The 27827-nt window shown below is 41.4% G+C and overlaps 3 protein-coding genes across 5 annotated transcripts in view; 1 reads left to right on the top strand and 2 right to left on the bottom strand.

Annotated features, from left to right (window-relative positions):
* Positions 1-1117: 1117 nt before the first annotated feature.
* adam19b (ADAM metallopeptidase domain 19b) lies at positions 1118-18501 on the top strand. 2 transcript variants are annotated; one of them, XM_088386350.1, is made up of 23 exons: positions 1118-1399; positions 2241-2326; positions 2420-2490; positions 8280-8358; positions 8540-8616; positions 9979-10165; positions 10244-10309; positions 11062-11133; positions 11289-11455; positions 11643-11727; positions 12143-12282; positions 12708-12885; positions 12955-13044; positions 13116-13311; positions 14311-14419; positions 14551-14767; positions 14878-14955; positions 15225-15333; positions 15409-15535; positions 15603-15705; positions 16362-16637; positions 16714-16805; positions 17648-18501. In XM_088386350.1, the coding sequence occupies exons 1-23, from the start codon at positions 1285-1287 to the stop codon at positions 17652-17654; spliced, it is 2727 nt and encodes a 908-aa protein (XP_088242476.1). In that variant the 5' UTR covers positions 1118-1284; the 3' UTR covers positions 17655-18501. The 2 variants fall into 2 exon arrangements, with proteins under 2 accessions (XP_088242476.1, XP_088242484.1); XM_088386358.1 differs by lacking the exons at positions 1118-1399; positions 2241-2326; positions 2420-2490 and adding an exon at positions 3992-4296.
* Positions 18502-20205: 1704 nt separating this feature from the next.
* On the bottom strand, positions 20206-22121 carry gpr151 (G protein-coupled receptor 151). The gene has a single exon (XM_088378264.1). The coding sequence runs from the start codon at positions 21995-21997 to the stop codon at positions 20696-20698; it is 1302 nt and encodes a 433-aa protein (XP_088234390.1). The 5' UTR covers positions 21998-22121; the 3' UTR covers positions 20206-20695.
* Positions 22122-22815: 694 nt separating this feature from the next.
* Positions 22816-27827, bottom strand: part of LOC148404089 (serine/threonine-protein phosphatase 2A 55 kDa regulatory subunit B beta isoform) — a 38787-nt gene continuing 33775 nt past the window's right edge. For both annotated transcript variants that reach the window (XM_088372438.1, XM_088372444.1), the window contains exons 7-10: positions 27191-27360; positions 25572-25663; positions 25358-25481; positions 22816-24481 (exon numbers count right to left, since the gene is read on the bottom strand). In XM_088372438.1, the coding sequence (XP_088228564.1) occupies positions 24326-24481; positions 25358-25481; positions 25572-25663; positions 27191-27360 (542 nt within the window). In that variant the 3' untranslated portion in view covers positions 22816-24325. The remainder of the gene's footprint in view (positions 24482-25357; positions 25482-25571; positions 25664-27190; positions 27361-27827) is intronic.

Genomic DNA, 27827 nt, shown 5'->3' with positions numbered 1-27827 from the left:
ACTCGATCCCCCTGACATGTGCGTGGCATATTTATCATTGCACTTCCGAATGACCGCCTCAATATGAATGGCTGCTGCGGATCAACCCGGCTGGATTTCATTTCTGTCGTAGGCTCACTAAGTGCTTAATTTTGGGGTGGGGCAAGCTCTTTCAAGCTACTGTAAATACCCCACAACTGTTTCAGATCTGTAAGACCAGTGAATTAATGTTGCATTGCTTAATGCACTTCTAAGGGGGGAAAATGCAGTTGCGTTCAGGATGTTTCACTTGGCACACAGCCAAACTCGACAGTTTCTGGCAAGTGGATCACTTATTTAAAGGCACTATGCGGTTACATTTGAGCTTGCTAGTTGAAACTTGTTAGTAATATCATATGCACTTCCCGATGTAGTGGATGTTACTCATCAGTGAGTACCAGGTGTCCACTAGGTGTATGAAATAATATTGTGCAATTACAGTTTTGTAGTTATAATGAATAAAGGTACATGTTTTACCATCAACAAAATATGTTCCATTGCACTATTAGAGGTGCAGTGATCTTTTTTTGTACTTTTGTACTTTGACACCACAAAATAATAATTCAGCTAATTCAATACATGATCTTACTTCTAATTTCTGATGTGTCAAAGACACATTTAATTGTTGATATTATTTTGAGGGATAACAGTTAAACCAATAAAAGTTCAATTTGATAATCCCGATTGCCAGTAAAGAAGAGCTTTATAAGAGCTGTATAATTTAATTTCAGCTTTACAACTACAGTACGTATATGTACTATAGAAATGACTTTAAGAGCAAAAAAGAAGACCACAGATTCTCTAAGCAGGGTTCGTAAAACGAGGCGGCCTGTTCTAAAAAGATCTCCGCGGTGATGGAACGTTCTGATTTTCTAGCAGTGTTGAAAAAGTGGTCACTTTAAAATGTAAACACTGGCAATGATTTGTATTAATACAGTTGTATTAATAGAGTTGCATATCTTTTTTCAAATTATTGTGTGGAAATATTGCTGGAAAACCACTTAAGAGGTAAACAGTATAGTTTTTTATCATTCGGATTTCTACCCGTCGTGATGTCTTGTCTCGCTGGGACGCGCGCATGCGTGTCAACGCGCGTGCACTTGAAGGGGAGGGCTCAAGCAGAATGTCCATCATCCCCCAGAGGAGCGTCACCTCGTCATGTCACACCGACGGAGAGTCTCCTTGGGTCGGATGTGAGCAATCTCAGCCAGCGAGTACATTGATGTCTCTCCCGTCCGAGTCCACTTGGAGCCTCTTGCGTTTAGGATGCGTCCTCCTCCTCCGCGTCCTCTCCATGGCGCGCCATCCTCTCTCTTGTGCTTGTGCCTCCTAGCGCTCCTCCACTGGATTCAGTCGGCTGCGCAAGCCGCTGTTGGCCGACGTGAGTCTCTCTTGTTTACATCCATAAATTAAATTCTCAAAGGTGCGTTCACTCTTCGTTGCATTTGACGCTCATAATTATATAAAGGAAGCAATAGACTGTAACTTCTATGTAGCCTTAAACAGTTAAATGCATTAAAGAGGTAGGCTTTTCATGAAAGTTGCATGAAGAAAATTGCTGCTTATAACAGTATACACTCAGTGGTCTTAAGATAATATCGCTTTTGACAAAACTGACAGCATGCCCTCGCTATGTGCAATCTACAATCGAATCCTACATAGTGCAAAGTCAACTGGTTTTGGATATAGCATCATTCCTGTGGTGCTTCCAGAAATACCCCACCAATGTACTGGTAGTACCACAATAGACAAGTGGTGTGCTATTACATCAGCTGTTAATGTAAATAATGCACATGCCTTGCCAATAAAGCAGTAGAACCATGTAGTATCACCGAAACAATAAACAGGAACAACGTCAAGATTTTTCTTTTGTTTGCATTTATGTGCCTATTAATTGGCTGGCATCTGCCACAATGTACCCTGCCTCTTGGCCAGTCAGCTGGGAGGTGAGAATAAGAGTTAAAGAATATAGATGGATAGATATAGGAGGAACCACTTTTCTAATTTGTGTCCTGAGCTACAAAGGAGAGACTTTGCATTAATTAACTAAAATAACGTGGTGAGGGTGTATATATATATATATATATATATATATATATATATATATATATATATATATATATATATATATATATATTCATCTCTGGTAGACCCTTTGACCACATTCATCTTCTATCCAGTGTGTACAGTATGCAGCCATGTGAAGCTACAACTTTTTGCAGGAGAAAGCGCTGCGGTGGAGAGCTATGGGATCACCTATCCTGTTTGGCTGCATCCTCACAGGCACAGCAGGTCTGCCAACAGAGAGGTGAGGCCCTCACTATCTTAACGTCACAAGGTGATCAAAGACACAATGGCATGTTTTTTTCATAGCTTTGAGTTGCTTCTATTTCTTTTCCAGCATCCTCCCGAGGCTGAAGTTGTCATCTCAGTGGAGGGCCAGGACCTTCGGCTGCACCTGGAGAGAAATCAGTGAGTTTTTTGGACACAGGTATTTTTGCAGGCATTTATAGAGATACTTGCGATCAGTTTGCTTGTTTGACCAGATTTTATTTGACGCTTTGACACCTGGATGATGTCAGGGCCTCCACTCTGCACTGATGTAGATGACCAGTGATGTGTTTGGACGACAGAGTGTTGTATTGACACCCGATCTGTTTGCTTTTTGGCTAACAGGAAGTCAGGCTGTGCCTTTAACATCCCATAATCTGTTGGTCTTGAGTGCTTCCTGTCCAATCAGAGTGATATTTTTCAACTGATAAGACAGTGTTTTATTTAATGGACAGTGTGGTAGCCTGGCAAGTTTTCATTTATCGCTCTTAAGATGTGTGCAGTAACAACCGAATACGCACGAGCAATCGGAGGCTTCACTGAACATTAGAAGAACCACTAATGTAAGCTCTTCATTCCTTCACCGTACCTCACACACACACACACATACAAATACAATTAACAAGTCATGACTCCAGTCTGTCTGACTGACTTGCCCTTGGGGAGTTACCCCCTATGTGCTCCCTCCCCAGCAGGTGGTCATTCTCATATATTTCCTTCTGGGCAGGGATGCTTCATCAATCACTCACGAGTGTAGCTACTGGATGGGGAGGGAAACAAAAAAAGAGAACATGTCTTAATGTCTTACATTAGTCAATTACTGCCCAGAAATGTTTGGAAACTATTTTTGAGCAACTTCTTGGTTTCTAGGCACATAAACTTTTTCAACATGTTACGAGCTTCAATTTAATTAGCTGAAGCTGGGGTGAAGTCAAGAGTCGAGAAGTCATGTGAAGAATATGTTATGATTGTATCCGGAACACGGGTTTAATGCAGAACAGAGGTCTCTGTGTTGGGTCACATTAAAATTGGCTGTGTGCTGGGCAACATCAAGTTTTATAACAGTTTGCGTCTGTCAGAGAGCTGTTTCTGATAGTTAAAATAATGTATTCAGACACATGAGAAGGGTTAAATTGTTTCTACAGCTCTTTAGGGGTGGACAGTGACCAGACTCAATTTATTTATTATCTTCCTTTTTTCGTTTGTTTGTGCATCTGCCTGAGCTTATATCTTAATGAACGGATGTGATTTGGTTAACGGCCAGCTATGGACTGGTTTGCTGCCTCAAAGACCAGGAAAAGTACTGTAAAAAAAAAAGGAAAATTTAAACACACTAATAATGTGATAAAACATAATAATAATGCTACACGTGGCAGCAAGGATTTCCTTGAGTGCTATTTACAGCAGCATAGAGCGTCCAGCAACTGTTTTTTTTTTTTTATTCATTTTTTAGGTGGTACCAAATGCTGAATAGAAATAATCCACAATTTGAACTAAAGAGCGGATGTTTTTAATTGTCCTTTATAAGTTGTTGCAGCCAATTTAGTTTCCTTAGCTTAAATTCTTATTTTTGTTTAAGATTCACTGGCCTTTGGTCACCTGATCAGTCACCTGATCAGGTAAATAGGCTGCTCCCACTTGGTAGTCAGTCTCAGGTAGATAAAGAAGGAAGATAGTAGTGACGTAGTTTTTTACTGCTAAAAGGCCGCTTCAAGCTACTTCAAGTCTGCTCCAAGCTTGTAATTTCTGGAACTAGAAAGTTGGAATTTAGAAAACAAACTTTAGTTTACTTCTTGGAACCCTTTATGTTGAAACCTTAGTTGAATTACAAACAATTTGGATTTGTACCTGTGTGCCACCTGTTTGCCTGCCTGCCATTGCCTCTCTCCCTCGGCCTGCATGCCTGCTTGCCTCCATTTTGGACATTCTACCTCCACCTTCAAAAGGGTAAGAGCAACAGCTGTACACAGTGTTTTAAGATAAGCGTGTGACAAGAACTATACAACATCTAACCTTTGAAATTTAAACTGAACTGAAACTGACACTCACATAAGTTGATCAATGTATTCCATTTTCGATCACAAAACACGATCATCGACAGCTCATTATGTGATCCCCTTCATCCCCCCATTCCTTACAGCCTAAGCTTCAACTCAATCATAATATACTATGTTTGTGCATTTTAAACAATGTCAATTTGAAATGATGTCCTGTCTTTAATTAACAAAAAAAGGAAGATTTGGAAAGAATGCTTTTTTTTTTTCAACAAAAAATAAATAAATATCAATCAATCATTAAAACAATCAGTCAGCAGCTCTCAAATGGAAAAGCGGGCTGCCAATCTATGTGATGGGTACTGAAATCCGTATCGGTGAATCTCATTGATGGATGATCGGTATTGTAATCGGCAGTATAAAACCAATAACGGAAGACACCTACTTGAAGCAAATGCTCCCCTTCATCAGATGCGGCAATCATTGTCCCCTTTCCCATCTTGCCGACTTCACCTCGTGCAAAAAAGGGGCAGCCCATCCGCCTTTCTTTTTCCTCTCCTCTGACATTCCCCAGAGCTCTGGTGTCACACTCTGTGACCATACACAAACAAAGCTAATGCTCGCAGAATACACAAACAAGGCTCATAGCCTGGACCTGATGGATTACTGGGGTTAGGGATCATAAAGTAGGAGATGTCTTTGCTCGTCCCTGGTTCACTTTATGTTTAGTCTGCTCAAACGCCAGCCTGCAGACGTCTGCGCTTGGTCATGACTAACGCACGGGCCGAGCGATTTGGCGTGCGGTAAAAGCTTATAAATCGTTCACTGCCAAGCATCGGCCTTCTGCCTCCCTGTCCTTGTGTGCGGTGATGTCATCTGATACGATGAGAGAATGCGACCCACTGACCCTAATGCATTAGCCCACACCGCCTTCCCTTCTCTTCACCCCCCCTTTCACTATCTCCAAAGTACTTTCACATTGCTTCCCGCCTTCCCGACAGAAGCTGAACCGAGTCTTTGTCTCACTGACAGACCAGGCAGCAATGTGCTCCTCACTCACAGCATCTGTCCTCATCCTGGACCACATCCAAACTCTGCAAAGTCCCCTAAGGCTTGCACATTTATTCACCCATTTGTTAAATAGTCTTCATTAAAGAGGGCTCGCGTCATTTAGCAGCATAGAATTAATTTGAAAGGCTTTTAAATTCAGACCCAGAATGGCATTTGTGCTGCCTGCAATGTAATGTGTTATAGAGCAAGTGAGCCTCAACTCAAGGGGTTTGGTAAGATAAAGGAAAATGTAGAAATGTGCGTTTAGTCACCTTTTTTTTGCCCAACTGGCTTTCTTCATCTTTCTCATCACCGTACAATACAGGTAGTTTGGTTTTCATACTTGTGTTGTTGATTCTTGTGTACAAACTCAACTGATCCTTGGTTGAGCTTCAAGTTGAACCTATTTCTATTTTTCTGTGTGTAAATATAGTTGAAAAAAATATAGATTTTTTTTCTGTGTATAGATATAGTTGAAAGAAAAATAACCTTGATATTAAACTTAAATACACACATTTTCTTATCCAAGTATTGGATAAGCCTCAACTTACTTGCGCTCAAATTTATTTTGTTTGATGGGTGAGTACATTTTCGTTAAAAATGACAAAAAAAATTATTCAAATGTCAATTCAAGAGATTTTAAAAAGTATTCATATCCCTGAAAATTTTTAGAAGATTTTCTGAGTGTTTCATGGAAACACCTAGAATCTGATTTTTCTAGCCATCAATAAATTTTCTATTCACCAAATAAGAATGACATATGATAAATGAATATTTAAAAAATAATGCATATGTACATTGATAAATCTTCAGGGAATCAAGTTAAAAATGAAAAAAGTCGTGACAATTTTTAAACGATATGTTTAATTTTATTGTGTTTCTGTGAATTGTCTTTTCATATTATTTTCATATCATTTAGAACAGATCATTTCAAAGGCCATTTTTTATGCCTTAGTTTTTACAGCAATACATAATTTAAATTGCAACCAAACCTCGTTTAAATATTTGTAATGCAGCAAATACACGGTTTCCTCATTTTAATTCGTATGTTAATTCAATAGTTTTTCTCAAGGAGTGAGTATATAATTTTATTAAAGGCATATTATGCCTGTACGTCATGAGTTGGCAGTGTTAACAGCCCGCACTCCCTAAGGAGCAGTATAGGATCATAAATTTAGAGCGCAAGAGATCATCCATCCTGTGTGATTATGAAAACAGCACCGAGCTAAAACCCAGTCAATCATCCTTCGATTTACGTGTAATTCTGCCACCATGGTGAATATTACATGTGAGCTGAGAGCATGTTGGGAATAGTTCGGAGAACCAAAGGAAGTGTTAATGAGCTAGACTGGGACGGTGACATCATTGAGCTTCATTACTACCAAATCTTTTAAGTTCTCTCATTGGCCAAGTTCTCTGGAAACGTCTATTACTCGCTTTGTGATTACATCAACAGACAACCATTGTTTCAAGTGGCATGTCTTTTCAGAATCCTGATGGGAGGATAAAGAAAAATCCCCTTGTTCACATTCTTTCTTTTATTAGTGACTAAAATGATTTCCGGGGAAACGCAGAAGAACCTCTGAAGTTGAATACCCCTATGTATGTGTTTTTGATTGGCTCTGCTGTGATACACTCCAACTCATTTATGACCCTAATATAGGGAAATTAAAGGATGGACGGTTAAAAATGTTCCCCTGACATGAGGAAGAAGTCTTAGGTTGCGACTCAGTCAGATGTAGGCTATAGTATGTGACGCTTCTTATACAGTGGTGAATGAGAGTTAAAATGACTAAAACGTTCATCTCTGGCGCTCTACTACTTTTCATCTGGCAGAGCAGGAAGAGGAATATAATGATATTTAAGGAGATATCCCCCTGCAATGACTCTGCAAAGCTTCCGACTGTGAAAGAAGCATAAAGAGAAATCCAAAATAAAAGGAAGAGCAGCACTGTGGATGTGTTCCATATGTGCTTGAGACCCCAGTCTAATCCAGCATCACTTCTGTGTCTATTCTCATTGCGTCAACTCCAGATGGTTTGATGGATATTAGCAAAACTATATGATAGAAGGAATAAGAAGTGGGTTATTTGGAGAGAGAGAAAAACAGCTGTTGAGCAGGGAAAGTTTGTGAATGAAAACAGGAAGGATGGGTTGATTGAGACAGGGAGGAAGACTGCATACAAACATCTGGATAAGTATAACGCTCTTTGTGGAAACCTTTGACATGGTCTGTTTTAGTATGCGCACAGCTCATGATACGTAAACAGTGCGTACTGCAGATGGTTTGAATACTGACCGTGTGCCAATACACAATTCATTTTCTGCCCCTCCACCCGTTCTATGTACTGCTTGTGGATGCGCCGAAGCCTTTTCCAGATGACTGACTTGTTTGCCAGTTGGTGGCAGCAGGGCATATTCATTTATTTATGTTGCAGTTTATTAATAGTAAATTGTATTCTTGCATACCATTACAATTACTACCACTACTTGCACTTCTATTACTAATACAAATTCAATCCCATGCACTCCCGATCGACAGATGGCTGCTCCATCCATGAATTAAGATTTTTCTTTTAAAATACGGTATCTTTAGTTGTGCACTTATGTTGAACAACTAGCAGTTATCAACCGATCAGCTGCATCAATGCCAGTAGTGCTCTGGACCATTTGCTGCATCATCTTTAAGTGTTTCCTACCATGCTTTCTCTGACAACCCCATTAATGAAATTGGTTCAACAGAAAAAAAACTCATGGAGAGTTTCCGAATCAGCATGAGTTGACTGATCCTATTGCACAAAGTGCTTAGAAATGCAGTACTGTAAAATCCTTCAATAAAATGAATGTCTGTTTGAATATGTACTATAACGAAATGTCTTTCTTCAGGCAGCTGTTGACCCCCGGATATCAGCAAATATGGTATACTCGGGACGGAAGTCGCAGGTCCTTCTCCCCTGTCAACATGGTAAGTTGTGAAACACTTTGGAGATCCTTCATGGCCGCAAGGACATGTAAATAATCCTGTCATAAGTGACATGGAATGTTTCAGTTATGTGGATGACAATGAGGATTAACCAAGTATAGGGACGGTTGTACATTAATGAGCTGAATGTTTATATTCTTTTTTTTTTTTTTTGCTGTTCCAGAATCACTGTCTGTACCACGGAGAAGTTGTGGGTGTAGATGGTTCCAGTGTGGCGGTCAGCACATGCTCAGGTCTGAGGTAAGAAAAACCTTCTTTCAATTCATCACAGTCTTTATGGCAGAAGCATAAACTGGCTCAATTTTACAATTATACTGGTACAATTGTAAGAAACTGCAAAAAGATCTCCACTTGGAGCTGATGTAAAGTTGGCCTCTGTGAAGTTGGCCCTTGGAGATGGTCTTCCAACCGCGATTGTGCGCCTGTGTGTGAGACTTGCATGATTGATCGTGCCTACACAGTAACCCATGCCACTCATGCCATGGGCACTAACACCCCCCCAATACCAATCATGACATGACATGATGAAATGAAGCCTCATGAACCATTGAGGCTTTCCAGCCAATTGGTTTGCACGTGTGTGCATTCCTGAACATTCCCAGACTCTTGATGCCTCAGTCCCAGCCTTTTGTGGAGAGTGCTGCAGGCATCAATTTCAAAATGAGAGAATACACACATTCAGTAGTTTGAACATGAAACATTACATATTAACTTGAAATATTAACTGTATTGTTTATCCGTCCATCCACCCATTTTCTGAACTGTTTTATCTTCACAAGAGTCGCGCCTTGTTGGAACCGACCCCACCTGACTTCGGGCAGCAGGTGTCTGATACCCTGAACTGCTGCCAGCCACTCACGGGGCACAAATTAACAAACAACCATCTGCACTCACATTCACACCTACGGGCATTTTGGAGTGGTCAGTCAGCCTCCCATGCATGTTTTGGGAATGTGGGAGGAGACCAGAGTACAGAGAGAAAATACACATGGAGAACATATTCAAACCTCAGACAGAAAGGCCAGAGTTCAGATTTGACCTCTGCATTGTGTATTGTGTGCGTGTGTGTGCACGTACTTGTGTGTGATTGTGTTTTCAGCTTGTTGCTCTCCATTAACATGAATTCTAATAAAGCTTCTCAGGCGTGGATGGGCGCACGGGTGGGTGTCAGACCTCTCCAGATGTTTAGTGCAGCTGCTTGAGCTGCTTTTGTGTCTACAGTTTGTACCTGACCCCATTAAAATGTTTTTTGCCTCTAAACTCGTTAGATATGATCTAAGCATACATTTGTTTACAATTAAAATAAACGATTGAATTTTTTAAATTATGACTACCGAGAACAGAACGTTTTCTCACGTTTCTTTATTTATTGAAATGTGATACCACCGAAAACTCCCCAGCTTACACTTTCGACACTCTCTCAGTGCCAATAAATAGATGGGAAACAAAGAAAGATATGACCGATGTTACAATAATGGGTATAAATTATGCTTGAGTCTTCCCCCCCCCTGATTATTTATAAAAGAATGGATTAGCAATGCACATCCATGTTGATTTGCAACTGCTGATTGGGTCTGTGAGCAGACTTTTTATTTCCCTCAGGGGTCTAATTTCTCTAAACGCAAGCGTCAGCTACCTCATTGAGCCCGTCTCTACGGCAATGCCTCAGCACGCCGTTTTCCGAGCCGAGAGTCTCCATCTACCTCCTAGAAACTGTCTGCAGCGCCATAGTAACGAAGAGGCGCTTGGCACCTTCCTCCATGGGATGACATCAGCACAGAGCTTAAGGGTGAGTGTCAGCTGAAGAAATACAGTGCAGACTGAAACCAGAGATTTATTTTCTAACTATGATGTCAATCAATTAAAGGAACGAAGAGACTTGAGTCTGAATATGAAATACGTGGAGCTGCTGTTGGTGGCAGACAAGGCTGAGGTATGAATAACGTCATTATTTTAGATGTGCATGTTTATAGTCAAATACTTGAAGATTTCATGAGAACACTAGATGTTTCTTTTATTGCTGACTGTAATTATTTCAAGACATTTATAGTCGAATTCAAATATGATTCTTGAGAACCTGGTCACTTGTGTGGAATTGATTGTTGAGGGTCGGGAGGAGACCTGATCTTATATTGTGTTTTGTATATGATTATTATTTGATGACAATATCGGTCAAATTAAGGTCACCCTGTATTTAATACGCACAAGTGCATCTCAATATATAGTAAAATATTGTGGAAAACTCAATTTGTTTCAGTAGTTCAATTCAGAATCGGAGACTATGCAAAATATTTTTCGTATCGGGAATCATGTAGTAATTGGCCTTCTGAAAAGTGTTTGTAATTTTGTATGTCTTTAATGAATGAATTTGTATAAGAGTTTCACTCTTGGGATTGAATTATTGAAATAAATGAACATTTCTGTAAAATGTAATTGTTTGAGCATCACCTGTATATTAGTATAAAGCTAGCACTGTGTCATACCGAGAACTATTTCTAGTTTTTTTGTACCGTTCTCATAAAGCTGTGCAATGAAGTTCTATTTACACCATTGCAAAAAAGATATATTTCGAATGATAAACATTAAACATACTCTTTGGGGCTCACAAGTTATTTTTTTCATTGGAAAATTGAAGAACAATGTATGGGTGTGTCTTATTTGCTGTTAACCATATGTGGGTTTCAGTTTGACAAACATGGGAGTAGTCTCGAGAAGACCCAACTGAAATTACTGGAAGCTGCCAACTTAGTTGACAAGGTAACCTTTCTGTGTGAAGTCTACACACTACAAGTACTATTAGTATATTTATTAACATTTCTCTTTCTGTCAATACACTGTATACACACACACACACACACACACACACACACACACACACACACACACACACACACACACACACACACACACAGTACTACAAAGCTTTGAGCATCCGCGTGGCGCTGATCGGTCTTGAGGTGTGGACCAGCCAGGACATGATCAACGTGTCCGACAACCCGCACAGCACCCTGGCGGCGTTCCTCTCCTGGAGACGCAAACAGCTTCACACGCTCCACAATGACAACGCTCAGCTCATCACGTTAGTGTCCACCCGCTCGATGTTAACTTGATTTTTGATCATGACAGTTAGAATTGGATGATGACAACAGGAAGTTGTTCTTCTTCAATATATCACACGCAGGAGTTTCAAGTTTGTTAGGTAGTAAGTTTTGAAGTTTTCAATCCAATCTAGAACTCTCGAACTATTGTGCACTTTGTGTCTGCAGGGGAAAGTCATTCCTGGGCACCACCATCGGGTTAGCGCCTCTCAGAGCCATGTGCTCTGAATACCAGTCTGGAGGAGTGAACACGGTGAGAAACAGATAGCCGATGACAATTTAGGTTTGTTTAGGTAATAAAGGTTACGCACATTCAATGGAAAAAATGTCTGTGCTTGTCTACACTCTAAATACAGAGGATATAAAAAGTCTAAATATCCCTGTTAAAATACCACATTTTAGATCGGGTGTGCACTTATGTGCTGAAGGGCCACGTTTAAGTTTTAAAACATACAGACGGGCCGGGTCATTCGTAGATGAGGTAAAACAAAGTTAAATGTGTGTATGAAATAGTTTATTTACTATTAAACTAATTAATTGTCATCTTTCTTTCTCGATATTTTTAAGACATGGAATTTTAGCATACAGTTAAGTGTCATGAGGAGACTGCGCATCAGTTCAAATCATCAACGTTGAAATGTGTCTCTGCACCTGTGATTGTGGAAAAGGACCATTCGGAGTCAGCTGTTGGCGTCGCCGCCACCATGGCGCATGAGATGGGCCATAACTTCGGCATGAGTCATGACAGCGCTGGCTGCTGCCAGGCCAAAGCTGAGGACGGGGGTTGCATCATGGCAGCTGCTACAGGGTAACACTGGCTTTTTTTTTTGAGTGGTGGATTATAAACTACAATGAAATATCATACAAAAGTTTTGAGTTAATTATACAGCAACCATATTTAACTTAAATGCCTTTCAGTAGAGCACTGATCATGAAATAACATTTCTTCAATTATGTCAATATTTTGATTTGTTGCTCTGTTCAGATCTCCAACAAAGCAGAACTGGCCTTTACAGCAGCATGTTTGCAACATATAAGAAATAATAATGAAAAATTATACACACTGTTCTGTAAATACAGTATTATTTCAAAACTGAGCATTAATATCTTTTAAGGGCCAAATATTTGATATTCCTCCTACAGTCCATCTCATTTGATTGCACAGGTGTACCTAATAAAATGTCCTATTTGCATGCAATTGTTTTCATTGATAGCCTACTGTACGTCTCGCAGGCACCCATTTCCACGAGTGTTTAATGCGTGTAACATGCGGGAGCTCAAGAGCTACTTGAGCTCCGGAGGTGGAAAGTGTCTCTTCAACGAGCCAAACACCAAAGCCATGTATGGAGGACAGCGCTGCGGCAACGGCTACCTGGAAGATGGGGAGGAATGTGACTGTGGAGAGGAAGAGGTCAGTGCGTTGGTATCAGCGCACAATTAGTTTTGATGATGAAAGGACTCACCATCGTTTTCTTTTCAGGAGTGTACCAGTCCCTGCTGTAATGCAAACAACTGCACTTTAAAAGCTGGAGCCGAGTGCGCTCATGGTGTCTGTTGTCATAACTGCAAGGTACGAACCTTGTAAACATTGTGACAGTCATGTGACCAGTGTATCACGTCCAATCTCCCCTTCCTGTTAAGCTGAAGAGCCCAGGAGTGCTGTGTCGAGCCCCATCAGGCCAGTGTGACTTGGCAGAGTACTGCGATGGCAAGACTGAGTCTTGCCCTGCTAACTTCTACCTGGTGGATGGCACATCATGCGCAGATGGGAAGGCCTACTGTTACACGGGCATGTGCCTCACACTCGAGCAACAGTGCCGCTCACTTTGGGGTCGAGGTGGGTGAACCGTTCGCCCATTGACATGAATCATATTATGTATCATAAAGAATCTTTTGACAAGTCATTTATCAGAGGTACCTTTTATTTTTCTGAAAGTTCAAGCAGTCCATGGGAAACGATCAAGTCCCGAGCTTGTACTGCTACATTAGCTCCCACTTGTGGTTGATTCTAGCACTACTTGGAGTCTTTGCAAACACGCTGGACTGCAAAATAAGTGGTGCCGGTCCAACCTGTTGAGAACCACAACAATTTTGGGGAATGAGTAAAACACTATCATTATTATTATTGTTGTTATTTAATCTACTTTCAATGCTGCTTATTCTCTTTAGGGTCACAGAGCCTATTCCAGCTTTATGCAAAAGGCAGAGTACCGTGGACTGTCAGGCAATCAATCACAGAGCACAGGCAACCATTACTTTACGTTTTCTGTACTTTAGCTGCACGGTGAAAGAAAAAATACATGAGCTCAATCAAGCCTTGAGGTTTGGTTAAAAATGAAAAGATATTTATGGTTTAAAAACTGATAAAGGTTTTTGTTGAATTTACTCAATTTTATTTCCTCAAGTGGTTGCAAAAACTATAATCTGCATCCAGATACAATTTTTAAGGAGACTTAACAGCTACAGCTAAAAAAAAGTGGAGCCAGGATTTTTTTTTTAAGTAGACTATACATCCACTTCAAAATGCATCTGGATGAAGGTGATTTTATTTTGTGCAACCACTCAATGAAATAAAATTGAGTAAGTTCAACATATTTTTTTTCAATGTAGACAAATGATTTTTGAGTACTACATGAAGTGTTTGAAGGTTGCAGCAGAGGTCAGACGTTCCCATCACTGGCAGAGCCTCAGGATTTGTTGTTGGCTGGTGTCCAAGTTCACACTGCCTCCCCCGGGGCGTCTTTGTTGTATCACAGGAGTCCCACGCAGAACAGTGAGGGATGCCATCTGCTTTCCATCACTTAGTCAAATATCTCGCTGTGTGTGCCCTTTACAGATGGCCGTCCGGCCCACGACGTGTGCTTTAAGAAGGTCAATGAAGCTGGCGACATGTATGGCAACTGTGGCAAAGATCTGTATGGGAAATACAGGAGCTGTAAGGACAGGTGAAGTACACATTATGCATATTTGACAACTACATGGGTCGCAATTGTATCATTTCATTGAAATCAAACAATATTTTCTATCCTATGCCAACTCGCGATTTACATGAAACCTTGTCTTTGTTTTGTGTCAGAGATGCTAAATGCGGAAAGATTCAGTGTTTATCTTCAGCATCCAAGCCAATAGAGAGCAACGCAGTGCGCATCGAGACTACAGTCAGTGTGGGCAACAAGAGGATGCAGTGCATGGGAACACACGTTTACAAGCTTGGGCAGAGAGACGAGGAGGAGCAGGGAGACACTCTGGACCCAGGCCTCGTTATGACCGGCACCAAATGTGGAGATGACTCAGTGAGACTACAATATTATCAAATCACTATACAGTGTCTGTGTTTTCACACCAATAATTGAGTTTAAAATGCAAAAACCCATCCATAATGTTCATATGTCACTTTCAATAGATTTGCTTCAATGGCGAATGCCGTAATGCATCTTTCCTCAAAGCTGATGACTGCCATTCCAAATGTAATGGACATGGGGTGAGTTTTTTGTGAAACGCACTTTGGAGGTGAATTAATCAATTATTACACTCCCCGATTACAAAATTGGCATAATCATAAAAAAGGATTAATATGCATTAACAGCGAATGAAATATGTTTGTTTATACGAGGAAACCATATTTGACAAACTTCCTTTTGGTACTATCGTGTGGCCCAATAATTGGCTTCTAGAGACCTAAGATGTTGTACAACTGCAAGATTCGGAGAGGAAATTGTTTTGCAAAAACTTGTCTCCATCTCTTGCCAGTTGTGTAACAACAACCACAACTGTCACTGTGAGAGTGGCTGGGCCCCACCACTGTGTAACCAGAGGGGCCCGGGCGGGAGTGTGGACAGCGGACCGGTCATCACTCACAGTGAGACGACATCTTTCAGCGTACGAATAGTATTTAATTGGAACGACGCTCCTTTCATACTCTGTGTTCCAACAGGCAAGCTCCTTCTAGTCCTGCTGGTCCTTCCTGTGCTTTTCCTTGTTGTTTTGGCTGTTGGATTGTGGTGTTGCTATAAACATAAACTCCAGCCACTTAAAACATCAACGCCAACACCAGTACCGAGGTATCTCGAGCTGAATTTGTACTACTTTGCTTGACTTGTCCAAACATTTTGTGGACGTGCCCTCCAGTTGTTCAGTCCCAGTCGAAGCCAAGCCTCCGCATGCGGGCGGTCATGTGAATGGTCACACCAACCCAACTTTCTTGCTCAAGAAACAAGACTCAGACCAACAGGTAACAAATCACACCAGAAGTGACTTTTGAAAGTTATTGTATAAACATAATTCTGGATCAAGTTCCCTGTTAGGCTTCATGGTGATTGACATGCGTAAGCACACAAATGAGCAGCACACTGTCCAATGAATTATGAGGCACAAACTGTTTAATTTGTTAGTTTCGCATAAATTATTATTCATTACCTTTTTATAATGTAAAAAGGACCACAGGATGCTATTTTTCTTATAAAAAAAAAAACGACAAAATGTTTATTGGTGTTTTTAGAAGCGCTGGAACGTATTAATTTCTATTCAATTCAATGGGAAAAGATGATTTGATATTCAGAATTAGTTTTTTGCTTACAAACGTGGTCGTGGTTACGATGAATTAAACTTCAGTCAAGGCACCACTGTAAGGTGAAGCTCAACTGGACCCAACCACGAATTGCAAAAATACATTGACGCCATTGGTTTAAAGCTTTTCAAAAAATGAAGGTAACACTCTCAGGCAAGGCCTTGGCGCCAGAAAGATATGGCTTTAGCACACAAAACAGGTTAAAGACCACTATACTTTTGTTTTTTTTGTTTTTTTCGGGATACACCTGCCACAATTTTCAGCAACCACCAGTCGTTTTACGTTGTAAAATGCATTTTTTGTTGGGTTTTTTTCCACAGGGAAAAGTCTCTCCTCCTCTCAGCCAGACATATCCAACCCGGCCCAAACATGGGGTCGTGCGTCCTGCCGTGAAGCCCCCACCTGTGCCAGTGTTGGCCGCACAGCAGAGTGAGTCTCGGAGTCTTATCCAGAGACAGCCTTTGCACACTCCCTTTAAACCTGAGCTGAGGAAAAAGCAAGCTCCTATGCCACCTTCATCAGCACTTTCACCCTCCACACCTCGACCCGAGCCACCCACCAGGCCTCCGCCGACTTGTCCTGACAGATCGGCAGCGGTGAATAGTATTTTGTGGATTTACACAAAGCCTTGTCTAAATCATGAACAGCATGTCCTTTTGTTGTGACTTACAGCACCAATCGAGAGGCCAACTGGTCACTGCTGATGCGCTGCTGATGGGAAAGGCTGCTTTGGCTCCATCTGTTGGATATAAAAAACCAAACAGGTAACTGCTGACGTTTTAGGCTGCGTTTACATTACGTGCCTCATGTGAACCAATTCTGATTTTATTCCCTCATAAATGGCACAATTTGTTTTTGCGTCATGGCAGCATAAATGCAGAATATTCATGGAATCAAATATCTTCCTTCAGATGCGAATCAGATAATGAAAGTTTAGTGTGAACAGACAGAGCAGATAATGAGGTGACGTGAGCCCCAAATACAAAATTAAACACATTAATAGAACATTTAAAAAAACCTCCCTCTGCAAATTTAAAAGTGTCACTATTTTCATAGTTTGGCTGGTCCTTCGACTTGCACTCAGTCTTGCACTTGTATACGGTAGATTAAAATGAAATCCCAGTTTTGAAACTCAACTCCTAACTAGGACTGCTCTGTTATGAAAAAAATATTTAGCATGATTATTATGTAATAATCGAAACCATGATTATTGAAACAATCATTGATTTTTGGGGAATAATGTAAAACAAGACAATGTTAAAACATGAAAAATATTGAGACACAAATTTCTATGAGGTACTTTTAGACCAAACCATTTTAAAAAACAAAACATGGGTCCAATAAATAAGTTCAAGCATGGTTTACGTGCATAAATAAACACTGCATTTGATATATTAAAAATCATTTTTTTACAATTGTCAATTTGTAATCGCTGAATGTTATAATCTTAATCGTAATTGAATTTTGATCAATTGCGCAGCCAAACATATTAGAATGATGGAGTGCAGTGGAAAATCATAATAATGAACATGTTAAATGAATGACCATGTCTATCAAAAAGATTTTTATGGTTGTGAAGACCTAATTTTCAATACACCTCTTACAGATCTTGAACTTCAGGGAGATGTTAAGGATCAATTTGATCATGTAAACCAAGATACTTGACAACCTGAACCTGTGGGCTAAGTTGTAGTATGTGTGTGGTGGGCAAGTGGAAAGAAATGTGAATGACTTCATATCTCAGCAGTGTTAAGTTGCCGGAGTATTTATTAGCAAAACAAATTGAAAAACATGAATGTTTACAGTAGCGATGAAACTTGGTGCCTCTGAGAAAGCATTGGATATCTTACATTAAGAAAATACGCCAGTGCTGAAGTGCTTATGCTTTTTTTTTTTGTGGACGATATTGGAATTTGAACTGGACTCAAGGGGACCAGTCTGACACCTTTCAGAAGAGTTGCATGTCAATTGAATGAGAGTCATGTGTCATAAATTTTTTTATGTCAATTTTAAGGCCATTCTTATATTTTCTGGGATTTTTTATAGCTTTATTGTAAGACTTTTGTACATACTGTAAACATTCTCTAAAACATTGTCATCTCTACCCTTCGCTGTAGTGATATTTTTGTTTTACCCAAAACCTTGCTGCTTACATATAGCGTTTTATTTTTCATGTCTGCTAAACCTTCTTATATTGCACCATTATTTTAATTCATTCAAATATGGACTCTGTCTAAATGAAGATTATAGGTTGCTTGACCTTTATGTGTATATTATGGTCGACGGGAAGCATTGCAACAGGGAAGTGTCATGATTAAGGTACTATTAAAGACTTTGGGAAATAGCTGTGTGGTAACACAGCTGCCATATTGTGTCTTCTCCAAAGATCTATGCAAACTCAGGCACTGCAACATCGGATTTTCAACTGGAATTCAATAAAGTATTTCATGTTTCACATTAGTGTGTATTACCTTTTTGAAATTTGCTTGTTGACATTTGAACAGAATAACACTTAAACAAAAAAATAATCAAACACAAGTTAACAAATTATTTAAGTGAATTTACACTCATATTCGGTTTTACTCATAAATAATTGGGAAATACTGTTACATAGCACTTTGAGTGTGTTGCAAAAAAGCACCATCTACTGTAACACAGTTATCCTACTCCCATATCCTGTATACTCTTAAGATCAACTACAGCAGGTGCATATTGTAAAATAATAGTAGAATAGTGGACAGTAAAATCCGTATTGAGCAAGCTTAAAAACAAACAAAAAACAAAAAAAAGACATTATTAAAAGTGAAAACAATTTGCAATTCTAGTAATGACACTCGAATTTGATGCACAATTTGTCTTCACGGGCCACATAAAATGATGTGGCAGGCTGCATCTGGCCCCCGGGCCTTGAGTTTGACACCTGTGCTTTAGTCCCAGTACATTCTTGGTCCAAATAATGAAGTTAACAAATTCATTGTAGACCAAATATTAACTTTTTATTGCTGAAAAATAATAAATAAATATCCTTTTGTAGGTGTCTTTTACTGGTCTGCTCTTTGGTGTATTCTAATCAAAAGCCTCCTAAATGCCAGGCGCGCACGCATGCACGCACGCACGCATGCACACACACACACACCTACAAATAAATATGCACTCTAGGTCCTTAATAGAAGCTATGCGACATATGAAGGACACTTGTCTGCATTAGCAGACAAGTTTAATCGCAATGGCCCTCTCCTGCTGAGCACAATTAGTCTGACTAGCGTGTCACTTCCTGCAGTGATTCATTTATAAGAGATGATAATTGGCTGAGGGATGAAACAACCCCACCCTTTTCTCGCAGCAGGGGAGGGGGCACAGCCAGGGGTAAGTAAAGAGACAACCAAACTAATTACATTTTTGCCACTTTCTATGTTGATTATTTCAACCTTTTGAAAAACATTTTCTCTCTGATGAAAGCTTGATTGTTTTATTCATTCCTTTACCTATTATTAGCCTCACATCTGGGCCTGTATTATAAACAAATGGGCTGCAGACGCTTGGAATATGGATCCCAATTGTACTGTTGTATTATTACCCGTTGGACATCAGGGATTCTGGCCAACATTGAAAGCATTTTGTCTTGCCCTCAGTCTTTATGGCCAAGTCTCCACTCCAGGGACCGAAGGTGGCTTACCTATAGACTGTAGTTAAGTTGCTCCCATTGAGGCACTTGCTTCAGGCAAAGAAAGGTCACAACATCAATGATTAATGAGAGGGGAAATGTCACAAGCAGGCGAGGCCACAGAAATACGTATCCAGGGTGAACTTTTCCATCCAACGTTTCAAATCATGCGGAAAACAGTTTGTTGGGAGCATAATTTGAAAACAACCCAAGACAGTTTTCTTTCATATTGTTTATGGATTTGAGTGACAGCTCTTGACCTATCAGCTATGTGCAGATCAATGAGGAGCAGAGTCCATTGAACGGACTCCATCTGAGTTCAGAGGAAAAGCCCCAATTAAAAGCACTAATTAGAGATGCCCTTATGGAAATATATTTAATAAATTGATGTCAGCAGGGGATCGTCTGCTGATTTATGACCTGACGAGTGTCATCTAAAGTTTGACAGACATGACCTATAAGACTCACTCATTAGGGATGACTTTATTGTAAACATGGGTGACTTACACATACATGAATGCAAAAATACCCTGACTGGAATCACAGACGTCCACAAGCATTGCAATGTACTGACATTTAAACGAAACTAATCGAGGCAATATCCAAGAGAACTAACCAACTAACATGTTTCTCTGTGCATGTACTTCAAAAAAGCTGCACTTTACTAATACCATTCATTGCAGGCAAATTACATGCTATGTCTATTGTACAGTTAAGCCCTGAATGAATATTTGAAAGGCGTTGGACACATGAAAGTGGCAAAAAACTACGTTGAGTTTAAACAGAACCTGGATTGAAAGATTGTGGGCTAATATCTACTATGTCTGTGTTTACATTTTTCAAACAATAAACAATGTCTTACTATGTTCCATTTAGTTGTCTCCAAAAGATGAGCACAGGATTATACAGAACTCAGTGAATTTGCAGTGCAGTCCAATTCATGAAGAGAACATAAATGTTGCCGAGATCATTCAGAGGATTCGCTGGTAGTTAATTTCTCTCCTGGTGGTCCTGATGCTCCCACGGCACCGGGTCATTTTCATCCAAATGTGAGCCGGACTCTCTCTCATGCCAGAACTGTTCCACGTCGGGCAAGACGAGGCCGTCTTTGTCGACGTCGCCTCCTCGAGCAGTGTCGTGCTCAGGCTGGGCATCTCCGCTGCTTCCCGGCTGGGCGCTTGATGTTTCAAGGCTCCTCTCGTCTCTCTGCTGGCCGGACATCTCTGGTCTGGGACAAGGCGACTGGAGCGAGGTGGGTTTGTGCGGTCCGGGTTTGGGCTTGGAAGGAAGTTGCTTGCGCAGGGTGAGGCGCCTCCACAGCCCGCGGTAGCCCTCCCGGAATTCTTCGGAGAGGGAGAGCACGATGAGAGGGTTGACGAGCGACAGTGACAAGGTGAGCATCTGAGCCGAGAGGGCGATGAGAAGAGGAGGGGATGAGACGAAGCTCTGCGATCCCCCCTCTGCCGAGTGGTGCTCCCAAATCCACACCACCCACTGCGGCAGCCAGAGGATGGCGGTGGCCACGGTGAGATTGAAGAGCATCAAGGTGAGCTTCCTGGACCTGATCTGTGTGCGCAGGTTCTGAGTCTTACTGGAGCGGCGCTGGCATTGGCCGTAAGCCTTCCAGAAGTATATGAGGGAAAAGCTTAGGGGGGCGCAGTAGACCCCCAACGGGTAAGCCTTTATGTACACAGACATGAACTCCCATGCTTCAGTGGGGACCCACAGCACACACATGAGCCCGTGGAGCCCCCGTTGCAGCGTGGCAAAAAGCCACTGAGGGATGGGGACCACACAAGCTGACAGCCAGATGAAGAACAGCACCACCAGGATGGAGCCCAGGTGGATGCTCACCTGCTTGGTCGGGTTGGACACATAGCGGTAGCAGGCTTTGGCCATGACGGCCACCGAGAAGCTCTTGGCCGCCATGCACGAGTGGAGGAACCAGTCGGACGTCTTGCACACGACCCAGCCCAGCGTCCAGCTGGCCTTGGAATAGGAGGCGGCCCGGAAGGGCACACTGAAGAGCAGCACCAGGCCGTCAGCAAATATCAGGTTGAAGATGAGCGAGTTGATGAGGGACAGTTTGCCCTTGTGGGCACTGGACAACAAGATGGCCATGGCGGTCAAATTGCAAGCCAAGCCCAAGACGCAAATAATGCCCAGGACCGCCGGCACAAGAACCCTCAGTTCGCCAGGGTCCAAATGTTGGAAGGAACCACCATCGTTGACTGACCACTTGCTGAGGGAGCTGTTCATCACCGTCGAATTGTTTCCGGACAGTTTGTTCATCTTTCCCCCCCCCAAAAAAAACCAACAAGACGAGTTGAAAATAGTTTCAAATGACGAAAACTAAAGCCAGGACAACAACTTCCCCTTCTGAATGTTGTACTGATCGCTAGTCTGTGATCTCAGGGGAGCGTCTGTCTGTCTGTGGATTTATTCCAAGACACGACTCCGCAGCTTGGGTGGCACCTTATAAAGATGCTGTTTGATTGACAGCTCGGGCTCCCAGCTGACTAAAGGCGGTATAGATGCGCATCTCATGGGGCCAATTAAGGAGCCCACACAGTGATGGGGAGCATTTCACGTGACTTACCTCATAGTACTGAGAATTATGTCTGCGCTACATCAATTACATGTCCATTTTTATTGTATGTATTTCTATTTCAAAACCAGTAAACAACACTTTATTGTTGTGTGGAAATAGTAACAATCTCCATTCTCTTATGTGTCAGCAATACGGTCTCCTTTTTGGTCAGTAAATGTTGTTAAACGTTTGCAGATGCCATACAATTTATTTGTAAAGTCAATAGTACGATTAGATAATATATTATCAAAATTCCCCAGCTAAAAAGGGACACCGGTTTTCTTTTTGCAATTAAAAGAATGAAGTTTATTTTGTTAGATATTTTCTATCACAAGAATGATTATATATCCAAATATAATCATACTTCAATGATATAATACTTTTGCACAATTCTGAAGGATTCTAAAAACTATGATAATCACCCCCATTATGAGCGATATTAAAAATAATGTACCGTTTTGTCCAAGTGGGGGCGCCCTCACTCTAAATGCTGCTTGATAGAAATAATGACACGTTTGGTTTGAACTTGCACATGTTTATTACGGTTTTGTTTTTTGTTTTTTATCAAAGAAAAGTCCAGTAAGCATAAAGACTGCATGGTCATTCGTATTACATTCTGAGCTATAAAAGTTTCACAAATCAAGGTCGTCTTGTTGAAAGGAATCATATGTACAGTATGAATTCCCTGATTTCACAGAGTTTTGCTTAGACCTTTTGATTTCGTTCTCACCTCATTGGACGCTGGCTCTTAACACAAAACCTCCAGCAGGTGCTAAAATCCAACCTGCAACGTGAGACCACACTCCACCAACAAGCATAGACAAGATTCAAGCGATCCGAGATTAAAAACATGACTTGAGAAAGCAACTATGATCTCAGAGAGTGCTTCAGAGACGGTCTGTCGAAGTTCAATTATTAAAAATGTCATCAGATTTTGCCTATCGCATGCAACACTTTTTCAATTGTAAATTGTTGTAATGGGGACATACAATAATAAGGTAAATTGACTTAAAAACAGCCTGATTTCAGCAAGACAGAAAATAGGGGGTAAAATGTGTGCTATAAGTCTTGACTTACAGTATTTTGACTAAAGTCGATGTTATTTGGTCAGCTGGGAACTGCTTTATGAAAAAAATGCATATTATGTCTACTTGGAGTGAAAACTCCAAATTTGTCTTTCTTTGTCCATTTTTCCAAAAACGGTGCTTTAATTTTAAGCAGGGATATGAGGTGGCTTTCCCCATGTCACTTGTAAACGGATCCCACATTACCAGCAATTTTGTTTGTGTATTTACATTGTACACAGCATAGTGTTAAAGCCACTGATGTCATCATTCTCATTGCCTTAAACATTGCTTTGCTTTAAATTAATTTTTGTTCAGATGGGAAAGACAACCAAACCTTTAGGTCACAACATTTACACTCCTGCCTCAACCCCCCACCCACCCCCACCCGATCCTTGCCCTCTACATTGAACACCCACATACCAAAAGAAGGCACCACAGCAGCTAAACACACCCATCGACTGGTATTAAATAAAACCATTACAAAGAGCCTCATTCACATCACAGACTACAGTAGAAAGAGTGACTACGTGTCACGCATGGGCAGAAAACAGTCTCTCCTCCTGCCCTTTGAATCTGAAGCAGCAGGTTGTGCTGTCCCAAATGATCCCTCACTTGCACTACAGCAGATTGATAGAGAAGGGGCGCTCTTGCTACATTATAATGAGTCACCATCACACATGCTCCCCCACCTTTTGTCTCCAGGGTCTTGCTTGCTACATCTTGCTGCTCATGCAGCTGTAATCTTGTTGCGCAGGATTCCCTTTTGTCCAAGCGCGCATGGCTAAATAAAGTAAGATGATCGGAAACCCCTGTTAAGATTTCTGATCTGTATGTCCACTTCCAGAAGGATGCTGCACGTTCTCAGCGCAAATCAGGTTAGCAGCGACAAGCTCCAGGGAGGTGCTGGATGTGTACATCAGGACTCCTCTGTTTCGATAAACACACCCAACGTGTCTGCATGCTTTAGTTGACCTTGTCCTGGAAGATGTAAAGGTTATTGGTGGCTGCTACGGCAATGATGTTCTCGTGCGGGTGCCACGTCGTGTGAAGGATCTTCTTGCTGAAGTCTAAGCTGTCCACGCTAATCTCATCCTTTCGGCGTTTGCCGCCCACGCACACCTGTTGGAGAGCACAGCCAATGAGGAGGAGTAGTTTGAAGGTCTATACACACAGACATAATATGATTTGATACAAAACAGAGCAGGATCAAATACAGTGAACGGGAACCACCCAGGAAAAACAAAAATCTGCAAAGTAGAAACGATATATGTATACTTACTAATTTAAATATCAACGTATTGAAATTCCCAACATATAGTGTTTCTTGTTGGCCGCTAGAGGGAATGGGTGTATTGTAGGTTAATTAGGAGTATAGTTTACCTTGCAAAGCAATGCAAATCGTCCATCTTCAGAACCTACACTAACCCGGGGGACATCATGCATAGCGAAACCAAAGTGAGTCACGGTTGCGCATGAATCTCCTCTAGCATTGTCGTACAGTACACAATATCAAAGCTTTTTAAACCCTCCCCAATCCTTTCATAAACCTTTCTTATTCCCTTATTAAGCATTCCCACACTATTCTGTGCATGTATTGCACATTTACAGTAAATAAAAGAACAAACACGTGATATTGTCATGTTCCTACTCCTTCTGCACCGGTTGGTGCGTGTGGCCGCCTGTCGCCTCCTCCGCTTGAATCAATCATGTCCACAGTGACGCACATTGCTCAGAGGCACACCCCGCGCTATCAGCGTGTATTCAAATGCCGTTCTCCCGTCACTTATATAAGTAGCGCATTTGCGAAAGGTGAAGGGCAAAGTGGCGAGGGATCACTGTATTTGCCATTAAAAATATCAAATAGAGAACAAATTAAACAAATAAAAAAATGAATATAGATTCCGAGACGGCAGCAATTCCCATGATATGTTATTTTGCTTGTTGAACTGAGAAATATTAGGGTTATCCACATTTGAGTCCATAAGGCGTTTGTACCTTGCGAGGCTTGAGAATGGCTCTCGGTTTGCTGTTCTCTCTGGAGGCTTCCAGCGTGACATCCCGTTTAGTGTTACGGTCAAACATTCGGAAGAAGTTGTTATACGAGCCGGTCATTATGACGCTGAGTAGGAAAGAGAGAGAGAAGAGTGTGAGTGGGATTTTCAGTCTGATGGGAGGTGAATGTTTGGATGAGTCATGGAAGGAATCTCACCTGTCTGATCCATTCCACACACACTCAAATTTGTCAAAGATGCAGTCGTTCTCATAAAGGGAGCAAAGTTTGCCTCGTAAGTAGTCATGAACCTAGAAAATAAACACAACAATTTTAATTTTTCCACTATCAAAGCATACTCCCATATCACTTGATATGAATACATACACTGAAGATATTCAGTACTCGCAGGTGATGTGTGATATAACCGGAACAGCCATTCTGTTCATACGGTCACTGTTAGCACCACTCGTCATCTGTTAACTTGTGCGGCAAATGGCAGTTGAAGGGAAACCCTACTTCCTACTAAGAAATCCTGCTTCATACTTCATACATTCATACTTCATACTAGCAAGCAGCAGGATCAGCCTTTGACACAGTTACGACAACCACCAAAGGGAATTTGCTGATTTATTGAATGCCGCCAGAGCAAGCCGGTTAGCGTTGCGCGAAAGAGCAAATAGAACGAAACCAGCAAAAATTTAAATGGGGCACTGCATCTTCTATAATACGATTTATACTCCGGTGCGACTTGTAGATGTTTTTTACTTCTTTATTATGCATTTTACAGCTGGTGCGACTTATAGTCTGTGCGACTTATAGTTCGGAAAATACGGTAAGTTTAAATTTGTTTAAGGCGTGCATGTCTATCTACCGTTTCACTACAGATGACTTGGAAATGTTCTATGTGCCATAACTCCTGTCACACTAACACAACTGAAGATTTTTACTCAAGATATTGGGAGCGTAAAAAAGATTTGGGTCAGTCAAATGTCTCTGTCAAATAGCTTTATTTTTTTTGGGCTACATGCACATGAAGGTGCATTTCCTTTATTTGTAATGCTACTGTTACTCTCCTCTCTCGCTCACTGTCCCTGTCTTATTACTTACAACACAAGTGACAGTGTTGAATTTCTTTTAACCAATTTAGATGGTTGAAAAGGCACTAGGGACAAAACAGCTGGTCAGTTTACTTTTGGCCACAAGTTTCCACTGTTCTGGAAAAAATAACAAAAGACATTGAAAGTTCAGTTTTCAATGAGTACTTCAAAAGCTTATAGTATGTAGCCAACTGGAATTCAATTTAAAGCCTAGTGAATGTAAATGAGTCAGTCTTGAAAACCTACAATGTGTTTTTATGTTCACGTCAACTTGCTGAATTATAGCCACACTTTTTCACAGCGCTGCTTCCCAAGAAGACAACCAAGCACCCATAAACTGCAAGTCCACATGCTCAACTCCAAATAATCCCCACATATCCGTTGAGGAGGGCGATAGGGGCAGCAGGTGGAAAGGGAATTGAACTGAATCATCCCTGGAGCCCTGCAGACCTGATCAATCATGATCTGCCCTCAGATAGCTTCTCCTTGATCAGGCAGTGTGGATGTGACCCAAGTGACCCGCCACAGTGGGAGGTTTTGCCCTTTAGGTTGAATCAGTAGCATCGCTATCTGTCTTCTCACAGGACGGCAGCTCAATAAACACTCCCGGCTTGATCGCTAAATATGGTGCAGTCATTGCATGACAGTGAAACAGGATTATGTTGAGCCATCGGCCCAAAATCAATACGTGGTGATTGCATTTCACTGCAATATTGACATGGTTGTGTGCATGCATACCTGGTACGTCTCAAGCGGCTTGTTTTCCATTTGCAGGTCCCACACCTTAACAGTGAGGTAGTCCCTCGTCATCAAGTAGCGGCCGTTGTGGCTGAACTTCACGTCTGAGATGGACGAGATGATTTCGGAGAAAAAGGAACGTGTGGCGGGATCCTCCGGCTCCTCAAAGTCTAAACAAGACCCAGGGAAAAAAAAAACCAATATTTGACATTGAAGACATTGAGATTTCACTGCGTAGGAGTCAGATGCTGACAATAAGAGCACAACAATGCCGGGGTATTCTGCAGCAGCTGCATCCCCTCAGACTATGTACGCGCGTGTGTGTGTGCATGTGTGCATGTGTGTGTGTGTGTGTGTGTGTGTGTGTGTGTGTGTGTGTGTGCATAGGGAGACAGCCAAGGGTCAGCATGATGTAAATATTGGTTATGATTCATATTGATTCTGGCAGCAGCTCATCTGCACGCAGGGGATGAGATCCAGACATTCAACTGTGAGCTGTCAAGTTATTGTTGTTCGCTGTTCTTCCTCCTCTTCTTTTGCACTCCCACGTTTCCTCACCTCTCTCTTCTTGACACCCCCACAACCACCCCCCACCACCACCACCACCACCACCACCATTATGATCCACCTCCCGTCT

The sequence above is a fragment of the Syngnathus floridae genome, chromosome 1 (genome assembly GCF_059516105.1).
Source record: "Syngnathus floridae isolate MCC-2025c chromosome 1, RoL_Sflo_1.0, whole genome shotgun sequence".
Taxonomy (NCBI): domain Eukaryota; kingdom Metazoa; phylum Chordata; class Actinopteri; order Syngnathiformes; family Syngnathidae; genus Syngnathus; species Syngnathus floridae.
This window is presented reverse-complemented; position numbering and strand designations above follow the sequence as displayed.